General features: G+C 46.7%; 1 protein-coding gene across 2 annotated transcripts in view; it reads left to right on the top strand.

The window, feature by feature from the left end:
- Positions 1-24,889, top strand: part of JCAD (junctional cadherin 5 associated) — a 260,127-nt gene that overhangs the window by 225,592 nt on the left and 9,646 nt on the right. Inside the window, exon 4 of one of the 2 annotated variants that reach the window (XM_069211288.1) lies at positions 24,353-24,404. The exons of the other annotated variant lie outside the window; for it this stretch is intronic. Within the exon in view, the coding sequence (XP_069067389.1) occupies positions 24,353-24,363 (11 nt within the window). The 3' untranslated portion in view covers positions 24,364-24,404. The remainder of the gene's footprint in view (positions 1-24,352; positions 24,405-24,889) is intronic. 2 annotated transcript variants of the gene reach the window in all.

Raw genomic sequence — 24,889 nt, 5'->3', positions numbered from 1 at the left:
AGGGTGATCCATGTAAACCGCCTAAAACTCTTCCATGACAGGGCTGATGTAAATCTGTTGATGGTAACAGATGAGGACCAGGAAGCTGAGAGTGATCTCCTCTCATCAGACCCTAAAGATGGCTCAGTGGATGGAGTGATCTATTCAGACACTGTAGGAAGTTGGCTCTGTATGTGCTATTTCAAAGTAAGGAATAGCATGCACAGAGTCCAAGGGTTCCCCTTAGAGGCAAAATAGTGGTAAAAATAGATAATACTAATGCTCTATTTTGTGGTAGTGTGGTCGAGCAGTAGGCTTATCCAAGGAGTAGTGTTAAGCATTTGTTGTACATACACATAGACAATAAATGAGGTACACACACTCAGAGACAAATCCAGCCAATAGGTTTTTATATAGAAAAATATCTTTTCTTAGTTTATTTTAAGAACCACAGGTTCAAATTCTACATGTAATATCTCATTCGAAAGGTATTGCAGGTAAGTACTTTAGGAACTTCAAATCATCAAAATTGCATGTATACTTTTCAAGTTATTCACAAATAGCTGTTTTAAAAGTGGACACTTAGTGCAATTTTCACAGTTCCTAGGGGAGGTAAGTATTTGTTAGGTTAACCAGGTAAGTAAGACACTTACAGGGCTTAGTTCTTGGTCCAAGGTAGCCCACCGTTGGGGGTTCAGAGCAACCCCAAAGTCACCACACCAGCAGCTCAGGGCCGGTCAGGTGCAGAGTTCAAAGTGGTGCCCAAAACACATAGGCTAGAATGGAGAGAAGGGGGTGCCCCGGTTCCGGTCTGCTTGCAGGTAAGTACCCGCGTCTTCGGAGGGCAGACCAGGGGGGTTTTGTAGGGCACCGGGGGGGACACAAGCCCACACAGAAATTTCACCCTCAGCAGCGCGGGGGCGGCCGGGTGCAGTGTAGAAACAAGCGTCGGGTTTGTAATGGAAGTCAATGGGAGATCTAGGGATCTCTTCAGCGCTGCAGGCAGGCAAGGGGGGGGTTCCTCGGGGAAATCTCCACCTGATCAAGGGAGAGGGACTCCTGGGGGTCACTCCTCCAGTGAAAGTCCGGTCCTTCAGGTCCTGGGGGCTGCGGGTGCAGGGTCTCTCCCAGGTGTCGGGACTTAGGATTCAAAGAGTCGCGGTCAGGGGAAGCCTCGGGATTCCCTCTGCAGGCGGCGCTGTGGGGGCTCAGGGGGGACAGGTTTTTGTACTCACAGTCTTAGAGTAGTCCTGGGGTCCCTCCTGAGGTGTTGGATCGCCACCAGCCGAGTCGGGGTCGCCGGGTGCAGTGTTGCAAGTCTCACGCTTCTTGCGGGGAGCTTGCAGGGTTCTTTAAAGCTGCTGGAAACAAAGTTGCAGCTTTTCTTGGAGCAGGTCCGCTGTCCTCGGGAGTTTCTTGTCTTTTCGAAGCAGGGGCAGTCCTCAGAGGATGTCGAGGTCGCTGGTCCCTTTGGAAGGCGTCGCTGGAGCAGGGTCTTTGGAAGGCAGGAGACAGGCCGGTGAGTTTCTGGAGCCAAGGCAGTTGTCGTCTTCTGGTCTTCCTCTGCAGGGGTTTTCAGCTAGGCAGTCCTTCTTCTTGTAGTTGCAGGAATCTAATTTTCTAGGGTTCAGGGTAGCCCTTAAATACTAAATTTAAGGGCGTGTTTAGGTCTGGGGGGTTAGTAGCCAATGGCTACTAGCCCTGAGGGTGGGTACACCCTTTTTGTGCCTCCTCCCAAGGGGAGGGGGTCACAATCCTAACCCTATTGGGGGAATCCTTCATCTGCAAGATGGAGGATTTCTAAAAGTCAGAGTCACCTCAGCTCAGGACACCTTAGGGGCTGTCCTGACTGGCCAGTGACTCCTCCTTGTTGCTTTCTTTGTTCCCTCCAGCCTTGCCGCCAAAAGTGGGGGCCGTGGCCGGAGGGGGCGGGCAACTCCACTAAGCTGGAGTGCCCTGCTGGGCTGTGACAAAGGGGTGAGCCTTTGAGGCTCACCGCCAGGTGTCACAGCTCCTGCCTGGGGGAGGTGTTAGCATCTCCACCCAGTGCAGGCTTTGTTACTGGCCTCAGAGTGACAAAGGCACTCTCCCCATGGGGCCAGCAACATGTCTCTGGTGTGGCAGGCTGCTGGAACTAGTCAGCCTACACAGACAGTCGGTTAAGTTTCAGGGGGCACCTCTAAGGTGCCCTCTGTGGTGTATTTTACAATAAAATGTACACTGGCATCAGTGTGCATTTATTGTGCTGAGAAGTTTGATACCAAACTTCCCAGTTTTCAGTGTAGCCATTATGGTGCTGTGGAGTTCGTGTTTGACAGACTCCCAGACCATATACTCTTATGGCTACCCTGCACTTACAATGTCTAAGGTTTTGTTTAGACACTGTAGGGGTACCATGCTCATGCACTGGTACCCTCACCTATGGTATAGTGCACCCTGCCTTAGGGCTGTAAGGCCTGCTAGAGGGGTGTCTTACCTATACTGCATAGGCAGTGAGAGGCTGGCATGGCACCCTGAGGGGAGTGCCATGTCGACTTACTCGTTTTGTTCTCACTAGCACACACAAGCTGGCAAGCAGTGTGTCTGTGCTGAGTGAGAGGTCTCCAGGGTGGCATAAGACATGCTGCAGCCCTTAGAGACCTTCCTTGGCATCAGGGCCCTTGGTACTAGAAGTACCAGTTACAAGGGACTTATCTGGATGCCAGGGTCTGCCAATTGTGGATACAAAAGTACAGGTTAGGGAAAGAACACTGGTGCTGGGGCCTGGTTAGCAGGCCTCAGCACACTTTCAATTGTAAACATAGCATCAGCAAAGGCAAAAAGTCAGGGGGCAACCATGCCAAGGAGGCATTTCCTTACACAACCCCCCCCCAAACGAAAGAGGATGAGACTAACCTTTCCCAAGAGAGTCTTCATTTTCTAAGTGGAAGAACCTGGAAAGGCCATCTGCATTGGCATGGGCAGTCCCAGGTCTGTGTTCCACTATAAAGTCCATTCCCTGTAGGGAGATGGACCACCTCAACAGTTTAGGATTTTCACCTTTCATTTGCATCAGCCATTTGAGAGGTCTGTGGTCAGTTTGAACTAGGAAGTGAGTCCCAAAGAGGTATGGTCTCAGCTTCTTCAGGGACCAAACCACAGCAAAGGCCTCCCTCTCAATGGCACTCCAACGCTGCTCCCTGGGGAGTAACCTCCTGCTAATGAAAGCAACAGGCTGGTCAAGGCCATCATCATTTGTTTGGGACAAAACTGCCCCTATCCCATGTTCAGAGGCATCAGTCTGCACAATGAACTGCTTAGAATAATCTGGAGCTTTTAGAACTGGTGCTGAGCACATTGCCTGTTTCAGGGTGTCAAAGGCCTGTTGGCATTCCACAGTCCAGTTCACTTTCTTGGGCATTTTCTTGGAGGTGAGTTCAGTGAGGGCTGTCACAATGGATCCATATCCCTTCACAAACCTCCTGTAATACCCAGTCAAGCCAAGGAATGCCCTGACTTGAGTCTGGGTTTTTGGAGCTACCCAGTCCAGAATAGTCTGGATCTTGGGTTGGAGTGGCTGAACTTGGCCTCCACCTACAAGGTGGCCCAAGTAAACCACAGTTCCCTGCCCTATCTGGCATTTGGATGCCTTGATAGAGAGGCCTGCAGATTGCAGAGCCTTCAAAACCTTCTTCAGGTGGACCAGGTGATCCTGCCAGGTGGAGCTAAAGACAGCAATATCATCAAGATAAGCTGTGCTAAAGGACTCCAAGCCAGCAAGGACTTGATTCACCAACCTTTGGAAGGTGGCAGGGGCATTCTTTAAACCAAAGGGCATAACAGTAAACTGATAATGCCCATCAGGTGTGGAGAATGCTGTTTTCTCTTTTGCTCCAGGTGCCATTTTTATTTGCCAGTACCCTGCTGTCAAGTCAAAGGTACTTAAGAATTTGGCAGCACCTAATTTATCTATGAGCTCATCAGCTCTTGGAATTGGATGAGCATCTGTCTTGGTGACAGAATTGAGCCCTCTGTAGTCCACTCAAAACCTCATCTCTTTCTTTCCATCTTTGGTGTGAGGTTTGGGGACTAAGACCACTGGGCTAGCCCAGGGGCTGTCAGAGCGCTCAATTACTCCCAATTCCAGCATCTTGTGGACTTCCACCTTGATGCTTTCCTTAACATGGTCAGACTGTCTAAAGATTTTGTTTTTGACAGGCATGCTGTCTCCTGTGTCCACATCATGGGTACACAGGTGTGTCTGACCAGGGGTCAAGGAGAAGAGTTCAGGAAACTGTTGTAGGACTCTCCTACAATCAGTTTGCTGTTGGCCAGAGAGGGTGTCTGAGTAGATCACTCCATCTACTGTGCCATCTTTTGGGTCTGATGACAGAAGATCAGGGAGAGGTTCACTCTCTGCCTCCTGATCCTCATCTGTTACCATCAACAGATTCACATCAGCCCTGTCATGGAAGAGCTTAAGTCGGTTCACATGGATCACCCTCTTGGGGCTCCTGCTTGTGCCCAGGTCCACCAAGTAGGTGACCTGACTCTTCCTTTCTAGTACTGGGTAAGGGCCACTCCATTTGTCCTGGAGTGCCCTGGGAGCCACAGGCTCCAGAACCCATACTTTCTGCCCTGGTTGGAACTCAACCAGTGCAGCCTTTTGGTCATACCAAAACTTCTGGAGCTGTTGGCTGGCCTCAAGGTTTTTGGTTGCCTTTTCCATGTACTCTGCCATTCTAGAGCGAAGGCCAAGTACATAGTCCACTATGTCCTGTTTAGGCTCATGGAGAGGTCTCTCCCAGCCTTCTTTAACAAGAGCAAGTGGTCCCCTTACAGGATGACCAAACAGAAGTTCAAAGGGTGAGAATCCTACTCCCTTCTGTGGCACCTCTCTGTAAGCGAAAAGCAGACATGGCAAGAGGACATCCCATCTCCTTTTGAGTTTTTCTGGGAGCCCCATGATCATGCCTTTTAATGTCTTGTTGAATCTCTCAACCAAGCCATTAGTTTGTGGATGGTATGGTGTAGTGAATTTATAAGTCACTCCACACTCATTCCACATGTGCTTTAGGTATGCTGACATGAAGTTGGTACCTCTGTCAGACACCACCTCCTTAGGGAAACCCACTCTGGTAAAGATACCAATGAGGGCCTTGGCTACTGCAGGGGCAGTAGTCGACCTAAGGGGAATAGCTTCAGGATACCTGGTAGCATGATCCACTACTACCAGGATATACATATTTCCTGAGGCTGTGGGAGGTTCTAGTGGACCAACTATGTCCACACCCACTCTTTCAAAGGGAACCCCCACCACTGGAAGTGGAATGAGGGGGGCCTTTGGGTGCCCACCTGTCTTACCACTGGCTTGACAGGTGGGGCAGGAGAGGCAAAACTCCTTAACCATGTTGGACATATTGGGCCAGTAGAAGTGGTTGACTAACCTCTCCCACGTCTTGGTTTGTCCCAAATGTCCAGCAAGGGGAATGTCATGGGCCAATGTTAGGATGAACTTCCTGAACAGCTGAGGCACTACCACTCTCCTAGTGGCACCAGGTTTGGGGTCTCTGGCCTCAGTGTACAGGATTCCATCTTCCCAATAGACCCTATGTGTTCCATTTTTCTTGCCTTTGGACTCTTCAGCAGCTTGCTGCCTAAGGCCTTCAAGAGAGGGACAGGTTTCTTGTCCCTTACACAGCTCCTCCCTTGAGGGTCCCCCTGGGCCTAAGAGCTCAACCTGGTAAGGTTCAAGCTCCAAAGGCTCAGTTCCCTCAGAGGGCAGAACTTCTTCCTGAGAAGAGAGGTTCCCTTTCTTTTGCTGTGTTGCAGTTGGTTTCCCAACTGACTTTCCTTTCCTCTTGGTAGGCTGGGCCATTCTTCCAGACTCCAGCTCTACTTGTTCACCCTGTGCCTTGCATTGTGCTCTGGTTTTCACACACACCAGTTCAGGGATACCCAGCATTGCTGCATGGGTTTTTAGTTCTACCTCAGCCCATGCTGAGGACTCCAGGTCATTTCCAAGCAGACAGTCCACTGGGATATTTGAGGAGACCACCACCTGTTTCAGGCCATTGACCCCTCCCCATTCTAAAGTAACCATTGCCATGGGATGTACTTTTTTCTGATTGTCAGCGTTGGTGACTGTGTAAGTTTTTCCAGTCAGGTATTGGCCAGGGGAAACCAGTTTCTCTGTCACCATGGTGACACTGGCACCTGTATCCCTCAGGCCCTCTATTCTAGTCCCATTAATTAAGAGTTGCTGTCTGTATTTTTGCATGTTAGGCGGCCAGACAGCTAGTGTGGCTAAATCCACCCCACCCTCAGAAACTAGAGTAGCTTCAGTGTGGACCCTGATTTGCTCTGGGCACACTGTTGATCCCACTTGGAGACTAGCCATACCAGTGTTACCTGGATGGGAGTTTGGAGTGGAACCTTTCTTGGGACAGGCCTTGTCTCCAGTTTGGTGTCCATGCTGTTTACAGCTATGACACCAGGCCTTTTTGGGATCAAAGTTTTTACCCTTGTACCCATTGTTTTGTGAAGAGGCTCTGGGCCCACCCTCCTGTGCAGGTTTTTGGGGGCCTGTAGAAGACTCTTTACTATTTTTAGTTTTGGTTGTCTCATCACCCTTCCCCTGGGGAGTCTTTGTGACCCCTTTCTTTTGGTCACCCCCTGTTGAAGTCTTGGACACCCTTGTCTTGACCCAATGGTCCGCCTTCTTTCCCAATTCTTGGGGAGAAATTGGTCCTAGGTCTACCAGATGCTGATGCAGTTTATCATTGAAACAATTACTTAACAGGTGTTCTTTCACAAATAAATTGTACAGCCCATCATAATTACTTACACCACTGCCTTGAATCCAACCATCTAGTGTTTTCACTGAGTAGTCAACAAAGTCAACCCAGGTCTGGCTCGAGGATTTTTGAGCCCCCCTGAACCTAATCCTGTACTCCTCAGTGGAGAATCCAAAGCCCTCAATCAGGGTACCCTTCATGAGGTCATAAGATTCTGCATCTTTTCCAGAGAGTGTGAGGAGTCTATCCCTACACTTTCCAGTGAACATTTCCCAAAGGAGAGCACCCCAGTGAGACCTGTTCACTTTTCTGGTTACACAAGCCCTCTCAAAAGCTGTGAACCATTTGGTGATGTCATCACCATCTTCATATTTTGTCACAATCCCTTTGGGGATTTTTAACATGTCAGGAGAATCTCTGACCCTATTTATATTGCTGCCACCATTGATGGGTCCTAGGCCCATCTCTTGTCTTTCCCTTTCTATGGCTAGGAGCTGTCTCTCTAAAGCCAATCTTCTGGCCATCCTGGCTAACAGGAGGTCATCTTCACTGAGAGCATCCTCAGTGATTTCAGAAATGTGGGACCCTCCTGTGAGGGACTCACTATTTCTGACTAACACAGTTGGAGACAGGACTTGAGGGGTCCTGTTCTCCCTATTTAGGACTGGAGGAGGGACATTGGCCTCCAAGTCACTAATTTCTTCCTCTGTGATGTCATCATCAGAGGGGTTGGCTTTTTCAAACTCTGCCAACAGCTCCTGGAGCTGAATTTTGGTAGGTCTGGAGCCAATGGTTATTTTCTTTATATTACAGAGAGACCTTAGCTCCCTCATCTTAAGATGGAGGTAAGGTGTGGTGTCGAGTTCCACCACCTGCATCTCTGTATCAGACATTATTCTGCTAAGAGTTGGAATACTTTTTAAAGAATCTAAAACTGTTTCTAGAATCTAATTTCAAACTTTTAACAAACTTTTAAACTCTAAAAGACAATGCTAAACAGGGACTTAACACACAAGGCCCTAGCAGGACTTTTAAGAATTTAGAAAAATTTCAAATTGCAAAAATGAATTTCTAATGACAATTTTGGAATTTGTCGTGTGATCAGGTATTGGCTGAGTAGTCCAGCAAATGCAAAGTCTTGTATCCCACCGCTGCCACCAATGTAGGAAGTTGGCTCTGTATGTGCTATTTCAAAGTAAGGAATAGCATGCACAGAGTCCAAGGGTTCCCCTTAGAGGCAAAATAGTGGTAAAAATAGATAATACTAATGCTCTATTTTGTGGTAGTGTGGTCGAGCAGTAGGCTTATCCAAGGAGTAGTGTTAAGCATTTGTTGTACATACACATAGACAATAAATGAGGTACACACACTCAGAGACAAATCCAGCCAATAGGTTTTTATATAGAAAAATATCTTTTCTTAGTTTATTTTAAGAACCACAGGTTCAAATTCTACATGTAATATCTCATTCGAAAGGTATTGCAGGTAAGTACTTTAGGAACTTCAAATCATCAAAATTGCATGTATACTTTTCAAGTTATTCACAAATAGCTGTTTTAAAAGTGGACACAGTGCAATTTTCACAGTTCCTAGGGGAGGTAAGTATTTGTTAGGTTAACCAGGTAAGTAAGACACTTACAGGGCTTAGTTCTTGGTCCAAGGTAGCCCACCGTTGGGGGTTCAGAGCAACCCCAAAGTCACCACACCAGCAGCTCAGGGCCGGTCAGGTGCAGAGTTCAAAGTGGTGCCCAAAACACATAGGCTAGAATGGAGAGAAGGGGGTGCCCCGGTTCCGGTCTGCTTGCAGGTAAGTACCCGCGTCTTCGGAGGGCAGACCAGGGGGGTTTTGTAGGGCACCGGGGGGGACACAAGCCCACACAGAAATTTCACCCTCAGCAGCGCGGGGGCGGCCGGGTGCAGTGTAGAAACAAGCGTCGGGTTTGTAATGGAAGTCAATGGGAGATCTAGGGATCTCTTCAGCGCTGCAGGCAGGCAAGGGGGGGGTTCCTCGGGGAAATCTCCACTTGATCAAGGGAGAGGGACTCCTGGGGGTCACTCCTCCAGTGAAAGTCCGGTCCTTCAGGTCCTGGGGGCTGCGGGTGCAGGGTCTCTCCCAGGTGTCGGGACTTAGGATTCAAAGAGTCGCGGTCAGGGGAAGCCTCGGGATTCCCTCTGCAGGCGGCGCTGTGGGGGCTCAGGGGGGACAGGTTTTTGTACTCACAGTCTTAGAGTAGTCCTGGGGTCCCTCCTGAGGTGTTGGATCGCCACCAGCCGAGTCGGGGTCGCCGGGTGCAGTGTTGCAAGTCTCACGCTTCTTGCGGGGAGCTTGCAGGGTTCTTTAAAGCTGCTGGAAACAAAGTTGCAGCTTTTCTTGGAGCAGGTCCGCTGTCCTCGGGAGTTTCTTGTCTTTTCGAAGCAGGGGCAGTCCTCAGAGGATGTCGAGGTCGCTGGTCCCTTTGGAAGGCGTCGCTGGAGCAGGGTCTTTGGAAGGCAGGAGACAGGCCGGTGAGTTTCTGGAGCCAAGGCAGTTGTCGTCTTCTGGTCTTCCTCTGCAGGGGTTTTCAGCTAGGCAGTCCTTCTTCTTGTAGTTGCAGGAATCTAATTTTCTAGGGTTCAGGGTAGCCCTTAAATACTAAATTTAAGGGCGTGTTTAGGTCTGGGGGGTTAGTAGCCAATGGCTACTAGCCCTGAGGGTGGGTACACCCTTTTTGTGCCTCCTCCCAAGGGGAGGGGGTCACAATCCTAACCCTATTGGGGGAATCCTTCATCTGCAAGATGGAGGATTTCTAAAAGTCAGAGTCACCTCAGCTCAGGACACCTTAGGGGCTGTCCTGACTGGCCAGTGACTCCTCCTTGTTGCTTTCTTTGTTCCCTCCAGCCTTGCCGCCAAAAGTGGGGGCCGTGGCCGGAGTGGGCGGGCAACTCCACTAAGCTGGAGTGCCCTGCTGGGCTGTGACAAAGGGGTGAGCCTTTGAGGCTCACCGCCAGGTGTCACAGCTCCTGCCTGGGGGAGGTGTTAGCATCTCCACCCAGTGCAGGCTTTGTTACTGGCCTCAGAGTGACAAAGGCACTCTCCCCATGGGGCCAGCAACATGTCTCTGGTGTGGCAGGCTGCTGGAACTAGTCAGCCTACACAGACAGTCGGTTAAGTTTCAGGGGGCACCTCTAAGGTGCCCTCTGTGGTGTATTTTACAATAAAATGTACACTGGCATCAGTGTGCATTTATTGTGCTGAGAAGTTTGATACCAAACTTCCCAGTTTTCAGTGTAGCCATTATGGTGCTGTGGAGTTCGTGTTTGACAGACTCCCAGACCATATACTCTTATGGCTACCCTGCACTTACAATGTCTAAGGTTTTGTTTAGACACTGTAGGGGTACCATGCTCATGCACTGGTACCCTCACCTATGGTATAGTGCACCCTGCCTTAGGGCTGTAAGGCCTGCTAGAGGGGTGTCTTACCTATACTGCATAGGCAGTGAGAGGCTGGCATGGCACCCTGAGGGGAGTGCCATGTCGACTTACTCGTTTTGTTCTCACTAGCACACACAAGCTGGCAAGCAGTGTGTCTGTGCTGAGTGAGAGGTCTCCAGGGTGGCATAAGACATGCTGCAGCCCTTAGAGACCTTCCTTGGCATCAGGGCCCTTGGTACTAGAAGTACCAGTTACAAGGGACTTATCTGGATGCCAGGGTCTGCCAATTGTGGATACAAAAGTACAGGTTAGGGAAAGAACACTGGTGCTGGGGCCTGGTTAGCAGGCCTCAGCACACTTTCAATTGTAAACATAGCATCAGCAAAGGCAAAAAGTCAGGGGGCAACCATGCCAAGGAGGCATTTCCTTACACACACCCTCTCTGCCCAACAGCAAGCTGACTGTAGGAAGGTCCTGCAACAGTTTGCTGAGCTCTTTTCCCTAACGCCTGGTCAGACACACCTGTGTACCCATGATGTGGACACAGGAGACAGCATGCCTGTCAAAAACAAAATCTTCCGACAGTCTGACCAAGTTAAGGAAAGCATCAAGATGGAAGTCCACAAGATGCTGGAATTGGGAGTAATTGAGTACTTTGACAGCCCCTGGGCTAGCCCAGTGGTCTTAGTCCCCAAACCTCACACCAAAGAAGGAAAGAGAGAGATGAGGTTTTGTGTGGACTACAGAGGTCTCAACTCTGTCACCAAGACAGATGCTCATCCCATTCCTAGAGCTGATGAGCTAATAGACAAATTAGGGGCTGCCAAATTATTAAGTACCTTTGACTTAACAGCAGGGTACTGGCAAATCAAAATGGCCCCTGGAGCAAAAGAAAAGACAGCATTCTCCACACCTGATGGGCATTATCAGTTCACTGTTATGCCCTTTGGTTTAAAGAATGCCCCTGCCACCTTCCAAAGGTTGGGGAATCAAGTCCTTGCTGGGTTGGAATCCTTTAGTGCAGCTTATCTTGATGATATTGCTGTGTTCAGCTCCACCTGGCAGGATCACCTGGTCCACCTGAAGAAGGTTTTGAAGGCCCCGCAATCTGCAGGCCTCTCTATCAAGGCATCCAAATGCCAGATAGGGCAGGGAACTGTGGTTTACTTGGGACACCTTGTAGGTGGAGGCCAAGTTCAGCCACTCCAGCCTAAGATCCAGACTATTCTGGACTGGGCAGCTCCAAAAACCCAGACTCAAGTCAGGGCATTCCTTGGCTTGACTGGGTACTACAGGAGGTTTGTGAAGGGATATGGATCCATTGTGACAGCCCTCACAGAACTCACCTCCAAGAAAATGCCCAAGAAAGTAAACTGGACTGTAGAATGCCAACAGGCCTTTGACACCCTGAAACAAGCTATGTGCACAGCACCAGTTCTAAAAGCTCCAGATTACTCCAAGCAGTTCATTGTGCAAACAGATGCCTCTGAACATGGGATAGGGGCAGTTTTGTCCCAAACAAATGATGATGGCCTTGACCAGCCTGTTGCTTTAATTAGCGGGAGGTTACTCCCCAGGGAGCAGCGTTGGAGTGCCATTGAGAGGGAGGCCTTTGCTGTGGTTTGGTCCCTGAAGAAGCTGAGACCATACCTCTTTGGTACTCACTTCCTAGTTCAGACTGACCACAGACCTCTCAGATGGCTGATGCAAATGAAAGGTGAAAATCCAAAACTGTTGAGGTGGTCCATCTCCCTACAGGGAATGGACTTTATAGTGGAACACAGACCTGGGACTGCCCATGCCAATGCAGATGGCCTTTCCAGGTTCTTCCACTTAGAAAATGAAGACTCTCTTGGGAAAGGTTAGTCTCATCCTCTTTCGTTTGGGGGGGGGGTTGTGTAAGGAAATGCCTCCTTGGCATGGTTACCCTCTGACTTTTTGCCTTTGCTGATGCTATGTTTTGAATTGAAAGTGTGCTGAGGCCTGCTAACCAGGCCCCAGCACCAGTGTTCTTTCCCTAACCTGTACTTTTGATTCCACAATTGGCACACCCTGGCATCCAGATAAGTCCCTTGTAACTGGTACCCCTGGTACCAAGGGCCCTGATGCCAGGGAAGGTCTCTAAGGGCTGCAGCACATCTTATGCCACCCTGGGGACCCCTCACTCAGCACAGACACACTGCTTACCAGCTTGTGTGTGCTGGTGAGAACAAAACCAGTAAGTCGACATGGCACTCCCCTCAGGGTGCCATGCCAACCTCACACTGCCTATGCAGTATAGATAAGTCACCCCTCTAGTAGGCCTTACAGCCCTAAGGCAGGGTGCACTATACCATAGGTGAGGGCACCAGTACATGAGTACTGTGCCCCTACAGTGTCTAAGCCAAACCTTAGACATTGTAAGTGCAGGGTAGCCATAAGAGTATATGGTCTGGGAGTCTGTTTTACACGAACTCCACAGCACCATAATGGCTACACTGAAAACTGGGAAGTTTGGTATCAAACTTCTCAGCACAATAAATGCACACTGATGCCAGTGTACATTTTATTGTAAAATACACCCCAGAGGGCACCTTAGAGGTGTCCCCTGAAACCTTAACCGACTATCTGTGTAGGCTGACTAGTTCCAGCAGCCTGCCACAACTGAGACATGTTGCTGGCCCCATGGGGAGAGTGCCTTTGTCACTCTGAGGCCAGTAACAAAGCCTGCACTGGGTGGAGATGCTAACACCTCCCCCAGGCAGGAGCTGTCACACCTGGCGGTGAGCCTCAAAGGCTCACCCCTTTGTGCCAGCACCGCAGGACACTCCAGCTAGTGGAGATGCCCGCCCCCTCCGGCCCCGGCCCCCACTTTTGGCGGCAAGGCCGGAGAAAATAATGAGAATAACAAGGAGGAGTCACTGGCCAGTCAGGACAGCCCCTAAGGTGTCCTGAGCTGAAGTCACTCTAACTTTTAGAAATCCTCCATCCTGCAGATGGAGGATTCCCCAATAGGATTAGGAATGTGACCCCCTCCCCTTGGGAGGAGGCACAAAGAGGGTGTACCCACCCTCAGGGCTAGTAGCCATTGGCTACTAACCCCCCAGACCTAAACACGCCCTTAAATTTAGTATTTAACGGCTCCCCTGAACCTAAGAATTTAGATTCCTGCAACTTACCGAAGACGAAGACTGCTGAGCTGAAAACCCCTGCAGAAGAAGAAAGAAGACACAAACTGCTTTGGCCCCAGTCCTACCGGCCTGTCTCCTGCCTTCTAAAGAACCCTGCTCCAGCGACGCTTTCTCCAGGACCAGCGACCTCTGAATCCTCAGAGGACTGCCCTACTTCCAAGAGACCAAGAAACTTCCGAGGACAGCGGCACTGCTCCAAAAGAACTGCGACTTTGTTTCAAGGAGCAGATTTAAAGACCCCTGCAACTCCCCGCAAGAAGCGTGAGACTTGCAACACTGCACCCGGCGACCCCGACTCGACTGGTGGAGAACCAACACCTCAGGGAGGACCCTCCGGCGACTCCGAGTCCGTGAGTAACCAAAGTTGTCCCCCCGAGCCCCCACAGCGACGCCTGCAGAGGGATTCCCGAGGCTCCCCCTGACCGCGACTGCCTGAACTCCCTTTCCCGACGGCTGGAAAAGACTCTGCACCCGCAGCCCCCAGCACCTAAAGAAACGGAATTCCTGTGCAGGAGTGACCCCCAGGAGGCCCTCTCCCTTGCCCAGGTAGTGGCTACCCCGAGGAGCCCCCCCCTTGCCTGCCTGCAACGCTGAAGAGATCCCTTGATCTCTCATTGAAAACCATTACAAACCCGACGCGTGTTTGCACACTGCACCCGGCCGCCCCCGCGCTGCTGAGGGTGTACTTTTTGTGCTGACCTGTGCCCCCCCCCGGTGCCCTACAAAACCCCCCTGGTCTGCCCTCCGAAGACGCGGGTACTTACCTGCTGGCAGACCGGAACCGGGGCACCCCCTCCTCTCCATTGAAGCCTATGCGTTTTGGGCACCTCTTTGACCTCTGCACCTGACCGGCCCTGATCTGCTGGTGTGGTAACTTTGGGGTTGCTCTGAACCCCCAACGGTGGGCTACCTTGGACCAAAAACTGAACCCTGTAAGTGACTTACTTACCTGTGAAAACTAACAAAAACTTACCTCCCCCAGGAACTGTGAAAATTGCAGTGTCCACTTTTAAAACAGCTTGTTGTGTTTTATGTCAAAAGTATACATGCTAATGTAATGATTCAAAGTTCCTAAAGTACTTACCTACAATACCTTTCAAATGAGATATTACATGTAGAATTTGAACCTGTGGTTCTTAAAATAAACTAAGAAAAGATATTTTTCTATAACAAAACCTATTGGCTGGATTTGTCTCTGAGTGTGTGTTCCTCATTTATTGCCTGTGTGTATGTACAACAAATGCTTAACACTACTCCTTTGATAAGCCTACTGCTCGACCACACTACCACAAAATAGAGCATTAGTATTATCTCTTTTTGCCACTATCTTACCTCTAAGGGGAACCCTTGGACTCTGTGCATACTATTCCTTACTTTGAAATAGTGCATACAGAGCCAACTTCCTACAGTATGTGTATCAGGTGTGTGTGTTTCAAAATGACCAATGTGGCAGTGTTTTGGAGCTGTGTGTGTATTTTGACCGCGGCGGTGTGTACCGCCAATGGAATACCGCGGTTGAAAGACCGCCGCGTGGATTCGTGGGTCGTAATGGAATGGGCGTATTTCTGTTGGCGTGACGGTGGAGGTTTGGTCATCGCCAGTTTTTCGCTGGCCGTTGGTGTGGCGGACTTTTGTGGATGTCGGGTTTTTGGCGGTTTGCCTGTTGCGGGTCAGAATGACCGTGGCGGTTTCCCGCGGCCGCGGTGGTGTTATGGCGGTCTTCTGACCGGCGGTAAGCACCTTTTACCGCTGAGGTCAGAATGACCCCCATTCTCTGCCCCCTCAGCTTACTCTTGCAGCTTTCTGCTTTCTCCCTTTGTGACCCTTTTTTGTTTGTCTCTTCCTCCACCTTTTCCATATGTGTCTTTTGCTACCAGTAAATGCCTGATGCAGAAAACTAGGTTCCGGCCCTCAAAAAAAAGTGCCGGTGCCCCTCCTGGAACCCACTGGCTCAAATTAAACACTGCTTTCATGTACCTTTCTGCCTGTGTAAGGACTGGCGGACAGATGTATCAATTTTCCCATTAGCAATTACCTAATTGCGTTTTTTTACGAATCGCAAATAGGTAATCGCTATTAGAATGTATGAAACTCCAGGAGTTTCATTCAGCAAGTCCCAACGGCTCTCAAATTGACCTACCTCATTAATATTCATGCAGTAGGTCACAATTTTTGACCCATTGTGAATGGCTACAATCACAGGGATGGTTGCCTGCTGGGCTCAGCAGACCGCCATGTCTGTGATTGCTTTTAAATAAAGCAATCTTTTTTTTTTAAATGCAGCCTGTTTTCCTTAAAGGAAAACGGGATGCGTTTAAAAAAGAAAAATGAAAAGTTTTCTTTTCATTTTTTAATAGTAGGCAGTGGTCCATGGAACCACTGCCTGCTCTTAATTTTTTTTTTTGCAGGTATTCCCAAAGGGGAAGGGGTCCTTTGGGATCCCTTACCATTTGCGAATGGGTTACCACCTACTGCAAGTAGGTGGTAAAATGTGAATGTTTACGACCACATTTGGGTCACAAAACATTCCTACATACCTCTGCGATTCAGTATTAGGAAGGGACGCCCTTGACACGCCCCTTCCTAATACCAAATCCGTATGTAGTCGAAATTCCAATTTGCGATTCGGTAATAAGTTACTGAATCGCAAATTGGGATTCTTACATACCAAAATACATTTTTGAAATCGCAAACATGCATGATACATCTGGCCCGAGAAACACTAAATTAGGGGAAAGGTTGAACTTGCCTTCCAAGCACTCTCAACAGATCCCTGTATATTTTTGGATAATTATGCATCACCATATAACATGACAAGTCCCTGTGCTGCAGCTACATCACAGACATTTAGGGGATGTATTTGTTCCCATATTCTAGAGGTGCTGAGGTGAACAGTAAACTGTATGAAGGTATTTAAATTGGAATAGCCACAGCCTTGTGGAAATAGCTGGGTGATGGAGAGAATAACATTCTCTCTCTCCCTCCAGTTGTCGTCTAGTGGGCCTGTTTCAATTTCTCATTAAACATAGGTGCTTGGAACTTATCAGGGGCATCAGTGATGAACGTCAGGTATACACACGATTCATTTTTGTTTTCAAGATCTCCAACAATCAGGTTGGCCTCTGTGGAACTGAATTCTTTAAGGGGGGGCTAAGGTGAAATTTATGAGCCTCGAGGACATGATGTAATGGTATATGTTTGAATAATTGGGATTTGTGTCGTTGAAATTTGTCAATGAGGGCCTCAAAGGTTCTTATGTGACTTACCTTCCATATGTGGTCCTAATGATAAAAACCAGGTAAATAGGTTGTGTACATCAGCTAGTCTACCACCCGCAGAGGTATTTCCCTTGTGTGTTTATGATCCCATCCGGTCAATCAGAGTGCCACATGCCACCAGTCAATCGTCAAGGACCACCTTATTAAATGGGGGAAGGGATGTAGCATCAGTACTCAGACAACATGGACATTAAATTAATCTCTGGGGGACTTTGGGCTCCAAGCAATATACTGGATCATCCCATTGCTCAAAGAGCCAGTTGTTAATGGTGATGAGATGAGATTACCAGTATTACAATCAGGTATCCTCTGTGAATTGAACAGATTTCTCAAAGGCTCCTTGTTGCATTTTCCCCAGAGCTCCAACAAGCTAGGATTTGTGTGCAGTTTGTGTGGTAGTGGCTCGAGGTTAAGATTGGAGCACTGCTGGAGGTTGGTTAAGATAGTACTTTGTCAAGTAACTGAAGATGTTGGTGGCTATCTGTAGGCAGAATTTCCCGGAAATCACTGGTGCGCTTCCTTTCAAAGAGTAAATCACAGATTTGTCCCATTTGACTATAAGTCATGAGGCCTTTACAAATATGTTTTGTATTTCCATAATTCTCCGACTTGACCAGCATGGCTACCTGGCAAAGAGGAGCAGATTGTCTGAATGTAAAGAGACTCAATAGTCTATGTAATTTTCCTGAACCAGTCCATCTGAACTTATCCAAGAGTTTTGATGGAGGAGACAAACAGCAAGGGTGACAGAGAGCACCCCTGTCCCGTATCCTACTCTGTGTTGAAGGACTGGACCAGTACGCCACTCACTCTCACTCTAGCTAGTTGTTTGTTGTAGAGAGGATGAACATATGCCAGATCTTAAGGAGATAATTCTAGGTTAAGGATTAAAAGGCTTTTTCAAAGTTGATTAACATTAGTGGTGTCATCTCAGGAAGTTTATGTGCATATGCCAGAAGTAGATTTAGGCTACACAGGTTGTGCCTAGTTCTGATCTGGAAGAATCAGATCTATTATTATCTGCATTAGTCAGGGACCCAAGGCTTTGGCCAGAATCTTAAATTGAGTGTTAAGTGCGATTGGTCTGTATGTATGATGCATCTGGGTTATGACCTGGCATGGGAATGACTATGATGGCAACTGTGCGGAGTTCCTCTAGCAATGTCCAATCTGTGATTACTGCCTCAAACATAGCCCCAGTTGGTGGAACCATGAGGTAGGCCAGAGGATTGTATAATTCTGGTGGGAGGCCTTTCTGTCCGGAGGTTTCTCTAGTTTGCAAAGATGCCAGAGAATCTGTCAATTTTTCTACTGTTGTTGGGTGATCTAAGTCAGAACAGCTTTCAGTGTCCAGGCGTCTTATTCAGATTTTATCTATTATTTCATCACAGACTTGAGCCCTAGTGGTGGATGAGGAGCATATCGTTTATTGTAAAAATCTGAGAAGATGTGTGACATCTCTGCCACACCAAAGACCAGGGTTTCAGTATCATTGTCGACTCCAGGAATCATGCTAGGCTCAGTCCGACGTTTTGCCAGTCAATTTAGGTAATTGTTGTCCTTGTTGCCGTATTGATATATGGTGTAGTTCAGTCGGCTTTGGCAGCATCCATCATCATTTGTTTTATGGCAAGGAGGTGGCTTCTGTGCAGCCAGTAAGGAGATCATCCAAGATAAGGGTAATGCTCTTCCCCAGCTTGAGGTGTTCTGCCTGTATTCAGTCCTCCTCGCACCTCTCTTGGCGTTTAAGGTAAGACCTGGCATGCCCTCTAAGGACAGTCTTTAAAGGCTCCCACAGAGTACAAGTTTTGGTCTGTTAACCACAAGGTATTCAGATGCCACGTTACCTCGTGTGTTCCAAATGCATAGCCGTTGACAGTCGCAAGTGGTGCACAGCCCGTTGTGCCACAAAGCAGAACATGAGTGCTGGTAATCATGGACAGTTGAGACTGAGCAAAAAAAAGAAATTTATGATGGAAATGGATTGCTACTGTGAAGAATAGTAAGTAATTGTGTGGAGGTATTAAGTGAACGCCACACATTGCATATTTCAAATGCTGCTGTTTGTTCAAATAATGGGGAAAACCTGTGTGGGTCCACAGCATGCTTACTACACCGGTATGTTGTGTTTTTCATCACACAATTGAAGCCCTCCCCAGTGAATGTGACCCCCAGAGAGGCATCTGTAATTCAGGTGCCCAGATCATTCAGTTTAAACCACGTCACCGGTTTGAAGCTACGGCTCACACATATAAATAAAAGTCCAGGCCTGTCATAGAGTATGTCAACTATCGTTGCATATCAGTCTCGTCCTTCAGAGCATGTTTTTGTGACAGAGACTGGTAAACATTGTGAACCTTACTAGGAAAATGCATTGTGTGCAAGTGAGTTTTCTGACAAATTAGGACCCATGTGGTTGGGTGGTGTTAGAGGAAAACATCCTTCTTTCCAGTTGAGGCCCTTTGCATTGCACGCTCCAGCACATTTAGGATTGGAGGCCCTGGTTCCAGCCCGGTTCCCTCTTGTCAGGTGATACTTGCCTATGCGACAAAAAAGGAGGAGAGGGAGCATGACATTGCTCATACTGTGCCACAGCTAGATTGACTAGGCCCCACCTTGGCCTGTGGACAGTGTAAGAGTTGATGAACTGTGCCGGTTGTAGACAGCGGCTAAAGGCACATCATGGAGCTACTGCAAACCCACCGGCCACATATTCCAATGCTGTCCTGCTCTCCTGGCAGCTCTCAGTTGGGTTCAGGTATGGATGGTCAGTCTCAGGCAGGATATTTGAGGACAAAAAGGTTGCAACTGGGAACTCTGCTAGAGAGTACCCCCTCCCCATGTTGTCAATAAGTGTGATACATGGCTCCTTGGCATTGTTGAGTGGCTGTGATCAGGGCATAAGTCCTTAAAAAAAAAAAAAAAGGGGGACTACCAATTTAGGCAGTATGCAAGTGGCATCACAGCACGTGTCATCGTACATGGCATTACAGGAAGTGGCATCACAACCCATGCCTTTAAAGGAAGTGACATCATAAGACATGACATTAGAACTGAAGACCTCACACATGTTTAGTAGGTCTACCATGAGCACATTTGTGTGCATTATGAGTATCCTTGCGTGTAACTCCTACCTGACGCAAGGTAACACAATGGAGGGCAATGTGCTGCCTTGCGTTCATGTTTTTCTTTTTTAAAACAAATAAACTCAACCAGGATTTATGTGTAAATCTATAAATCTCAAAATAGATTTTGCATCAGGGTTGCAACCCTAACACACAATCTGCGTCTTAACTTATGCATTTGTTTTTTAAAACTGGGCCACAAAGAAATTGGCAACAAGGAGAAATTGGACAGTAAATCTGTTCTGCATAATTGGTTGCAAAGTATGAATTTTAAAATATCTTATTGAGTTTAGGCACCTGCTGGAGAGATCTTTGGGTTCCTGGTAAATCTGAGAGAATAGTAATAATGGTAATATAACTTTGGTGGTTAACACATTTGCTGAAAAGATCTGTGTTTTGTCTAGAGTCCCTTTTAACTCAAAGATGGTTAATGTGTCTCCTGCAAAGCACATAATGTAATGTGCAGAGGGCGAAATTTTATTTTATGTAGATAGGTAAATGGGTTACTGCTTTTAACATTGAGATACGTTTGTTACCTGCAGTTCATGAACTGTATTCATTCTAATATAGCACAGTGAGCTATGAAAGACATTATGTGACTCCTACACCTTGGAACCCTCCCTGTCTTATGTAACATACCCTATACATTGAGATACAAACTTGTGTGACTGAATGTGGTGCTTGATTTAAAGCGCTCTGACACCCTACATTTTGATGAGTAGCACTATAACTGAAATAAAAAATAAATAGTGCTTTTTAAATTGTTATTTTGTGTAAATACCGGGATAGACCAACACATCTGAGATTCTTACAGCAGTGCATGCATATCGTTCATTTATGGGGACTGAACAAAGTCAAAGGGTGCCTCTCTTAAGTATTTGTTAAGTGCTAACAAGGTATGAGCCTTTGTTTCCCCTCCACTACATTTACAGCTAGATGTTAAGCTACAGGTAGGTGTGATGCAGGATACTCCAGCAAAATAAGGCCTGAAGGACACTTGAATTTAGCCTTTGTTATGGGTCCAGCCGGAACCTGAATTATGAAAGCTCCCTCACCCTGGCACTTTGTTGCTCGTATCGAAAGCAGACAATATGCAGGTGCTGCTGAATATGCCCTGAATGTAATGATTGTGACAAGGCGAGGTCAAACTTCACTTTAGTGTGAAGTGTTATTTGGAAAAGACGAATGTTTACCGTCTTTGCAGCAATTATGAGAAATTCAATTCAATGTCTTATCTGAATACTAGAAAATACAAAATATAATGTGCACTAACCTGTCACTTCTGCAGGTTATGAAGAAAATGCAGGTAGTATAGAATACTCAACCACATGATGGTTCTGTAATACACACTGCCTTAGTCATCTTGCTGTTTCACCACCACTGAGGTAACATGGGAGAAGCATGTGAATCCATGTGCTTTACAATTCATGTGGGAATGAGAGGGTTGGGAGGAAACGTCTCCATTGCACAATCCCACATTTATCTACCCCTGTTACTGAATGGAATCAAAATGCCTTTTCTGTTAATGATATGAGTTGTGGTTATACCCGTGGTGGGCTATCCCGGCCATTAAAGGCCCGCTTCAGCATTCGGCTCGGGCCTTTAACAAGGGAGCAGGACTTTAATTGTCGGTATAGCCAAGCTGTGGAGGGCTATACGGCTGTTAGAACATTCTGCCCTCTAGTTGTGGAAAGTTTTAATAAATAAAACAAAAAGGCCTTTGTTCACAGCTGTTGCTGTGAACAGAGAACATTGGAATGTTGACACTGTGGGGTTTTACCAGCCACTAAAAGCACCATTGTCTCCAATGGAGCTCCCAACATTCCAATGTTCTAATAGAAGATAAAACTAATACAGATGTGGGCTGTGACAGGTGAAATATATGACAGAGGGGCATTGGTCCTCATACAATGTAATATGCTTTTTTCAACGTGTTTGAACGTCATGGAATGTCACAGAAATTCTGAAAACATTTAGATTGGAAGAATCAGCAAATAAAGCACATATTTTGTAAAGAGCTCAGGGTTCTCACAATTTTACGTTTTATTGTGATGCTACTACATGAGAGGGATAGATAGTAACTGAACTCTGAAAAATAAATTCTCAGCAGATATCCTCTCTTGTACATCTTATTACTCATCTTTCATGATATTTCTTCATAGTACTCGTGAAGTTGTGGTGTCATCTACTGTTGATAACCTGTATTGAATTATAGGCAATCAGTTGCACTGTCCTGTGGATAGGTGTTAAAACAGATCGCCAAATGTTAAGACATTTATGAAGGTGTCTGCTAACCTGTTTACCAGCAAGAACATAATTCGAATTTAAGATTGGTGTGCTCACTTCTGCTAAACATCTACAGATTCACAAAAACATCTCTGTGAATAGAGAGCGGAGAGTGAATGAAGCGGGGTAGTCTAAGCGGTCGTGGAGAAGCCAGCTTTTAGATTTCTAGGTCTCGATTTTGATAGCGCAGCTGTCAAACAGGCCTATCAGTACTGTACAGAGAGTAGACTTTGGATTTGCCTCTTCAAACATTGGCTTCTACGACCAGGGTTGTTCAGCCATTGGAATAAGACTATTTACTTCTTGGCTCAGCCCAGTGGAGTTTACATCTCTCACCTAATCATATTGGTTGTGTGGGATATATCCATCCAGCTATATCCGAGTGCTTGCATTAAACTGCATGTCGGGCTACTTTACAACAATATCCCTCTGTGTCCGGTCCTGCTTGCTAATTCTGTGTGTGTTTTTTTAAATGTTCTAATGTTGCATGTGTTGCACACATTAAATCTAGACTATTGGCTGTACCAATGCTTGTTAGTCTTCACAGTTGGAGACAGCTTCTACGGCAAAAGCTCAGGATAAACTAATTGTAGCACAGGCCTGTTTCACATTACCTACAGATAGAGGCATTCTATATCATTCTTGTTCTTGGTGTGAAGAAAAGCAGGTTGATCGTCTATAGGCTTTTTTGGGCGATATACTTTTGTTTGTGTTATCTTTGGCCTGGCAAGGGTTTTCTGTGTGCATTTTCAAGGGCTACTTATCAGCCCCTTTGGCCTTCCCTTGTGTTTCATATCATCCCTTATTCACATCATCCATTGTGATGCATTTTATCAGAATGGTTTCACATGTATCCCAATGCCCCATTGTCATGCCATACGGGGACATTAATTTGGTCTTGATGCGTGCTTCCATGAAGCCTGTTAATAGCTACATCTGTTGACTTGAAAAACTGCGATTCTCACTGCAGTCATTTCTGTGCGTAACAGTGATCTTCAGCCATTGACAGCTCAGCCTCAGTATACCATCTTTTTGTGGACACACATGTACTTAGGATTCCTCTATCCTTTTTTCTGATAGAGGATTCACCACTTCATTTGGGGCAGTCAGTTATACTCCCCATATTCTTCTTTTTGCCGCACCCCTCGGGGAGGAGGCAAGACTACAGTGGTTGGATCCACAGCAGTCACTTATCTTCCACATTGATAGGTCTGAGTAATACTGGGTAGATGGTCAGCTCTTTGTTGGATTCACTGGTGCAAAGAAAGGAAAAGTGGATGAAAAACAGATCTTATGGTGACAGATTGTCCTGTGCATGAAATGTGTAACGGCTTTCACACAAAAGATCCTCCTAAGGCTGTTAGTGCTACTTCTACCATATCAAAAAATGGCAGCCCTGGCTCAGGTTGCTCCTGTTTCTGCCAGGCAGACTAGTGGTTATGCATCTATACTTTTACCAGGCACTACTAACTTGTAAGTCTGCTGAGGAGGTCATGTTGCCTGCATCATCTTGCTGGACCTGTTAGTGTAACGTTCATCCTCAGACCCACCTCCTTGGAGGGGGCATTGATTTGGCAGCAATCTACATGATGAGGAATCTGCAGTTAAAAGTATCCGTAGGTAGAATAAGTTGCTTTCTTTTTTAATGCATCTTCAATGCCCTTTCTGGTGGATGCCCTTATCTTACTGCAGTTTCCTCACAGCTTACCCTACTTCCCATTGAATGGAGTGAACTTTTAGTTCTAAATAAGGTTTCCCATTAGATTTGCACACTGCCAGTTAATTGCAATCGGTCAGACATGCTCTATGTCAGCGGGCGCAGAAGAGAAGGAAAACTGATATCAGTTTGAAGGACACCTACATGCAGGTCCGTGTCGTCATGATGAGAGGCGGAATACAGTGGGGGCTTAGGCGATTATGTATGAACTATTGCAAGATTTTCGGTACCTGGTCTGAGGCTTGGGGTGATTCACAAGATGAGACATCTGCAGTTACAGTATCTACCAGCAATAGCATGGATAGCATTACCCAAGGCAAGTAAGTTATTATTTTCTCACATGGCATGAATAAAAGAAGCTAAGTACAAAAAGATCTATGGTTAACCCATCAGATGAGATTTTTTTTCTTGTTTGTTGTAGTAATGTTTTAATATAAGTTGTATTTTTTTGTGTCTTACATAAATTGCTTTTGACATATGCTTCCTTTTGTAATTTCAATCTTGCTTAAATTAAATCCTGCATTTTTTTATAATTCACATTGTTCCTGGCTCCATACGTTATGATAGGCCTCTTTTTTTTATTTTATTTTTTTACTTTTGGCCCTAGGGATTTACTGAGCGTGAAATCGGAGTATGCGTTTATTCTTAGAAAATATAAGGTATGATTTTAAACAAGCACATAAATGACATCAAGTTCGTGAAGTGTAAGCGTTTCATTGACTCATGTATTTTAAACATAAATATATTTTAGAAATCTTAGGAGCTCAGTACTTACTACTTACTGCATGTTAATTTAGCCAAATGGCTGCTAAATCATTTTCTCAGATAACATTCACAGAGGAAGTGAAATCCCTAGAAGACGAAATCATCAAGTGTTGGCAGGGAAGGAAAAAATCTCCCCAATTAATACCTAAACAGTCCTTTTTGGTCGGAGTGAATGGTCCTTGGTCAAGTTCACCAAGCATTGCGTACTCAGATTAAGTGAGTATTTACTAACATTTGCAGTAGTTTTTCACTTTCATTGTGCACAACCACACTTACTGTTGTGGTTCTCCCATTGGGTGTGAAAACACTCCATACACTTTCCTTACACTGCCCTTTTGTAAGGCGCACATGAGAAGCAACCTACCAGTTTATCCACTTG

Source organism: Pleurodeles waltl, chromosome 10 (genome assembly GCF_031143425.1).
Source record: "Pleurodeles waltl isolate 20211129_DDA chromosome 10, aPleWal1.hap1.20221129, whole genome shotgun sequence".
Lineage (NCBI taxonomy): Eukaryota > Metazoa > Chordata > Amphibia > Caudata > Salamandridae > Pleurodeles > Pleurodeles waltl.
The sequence above is the reverse complement of the archived record's forward strand: the minus strand, read 5'-3'. Positions and strand labels throughout refer to the sequence as shown.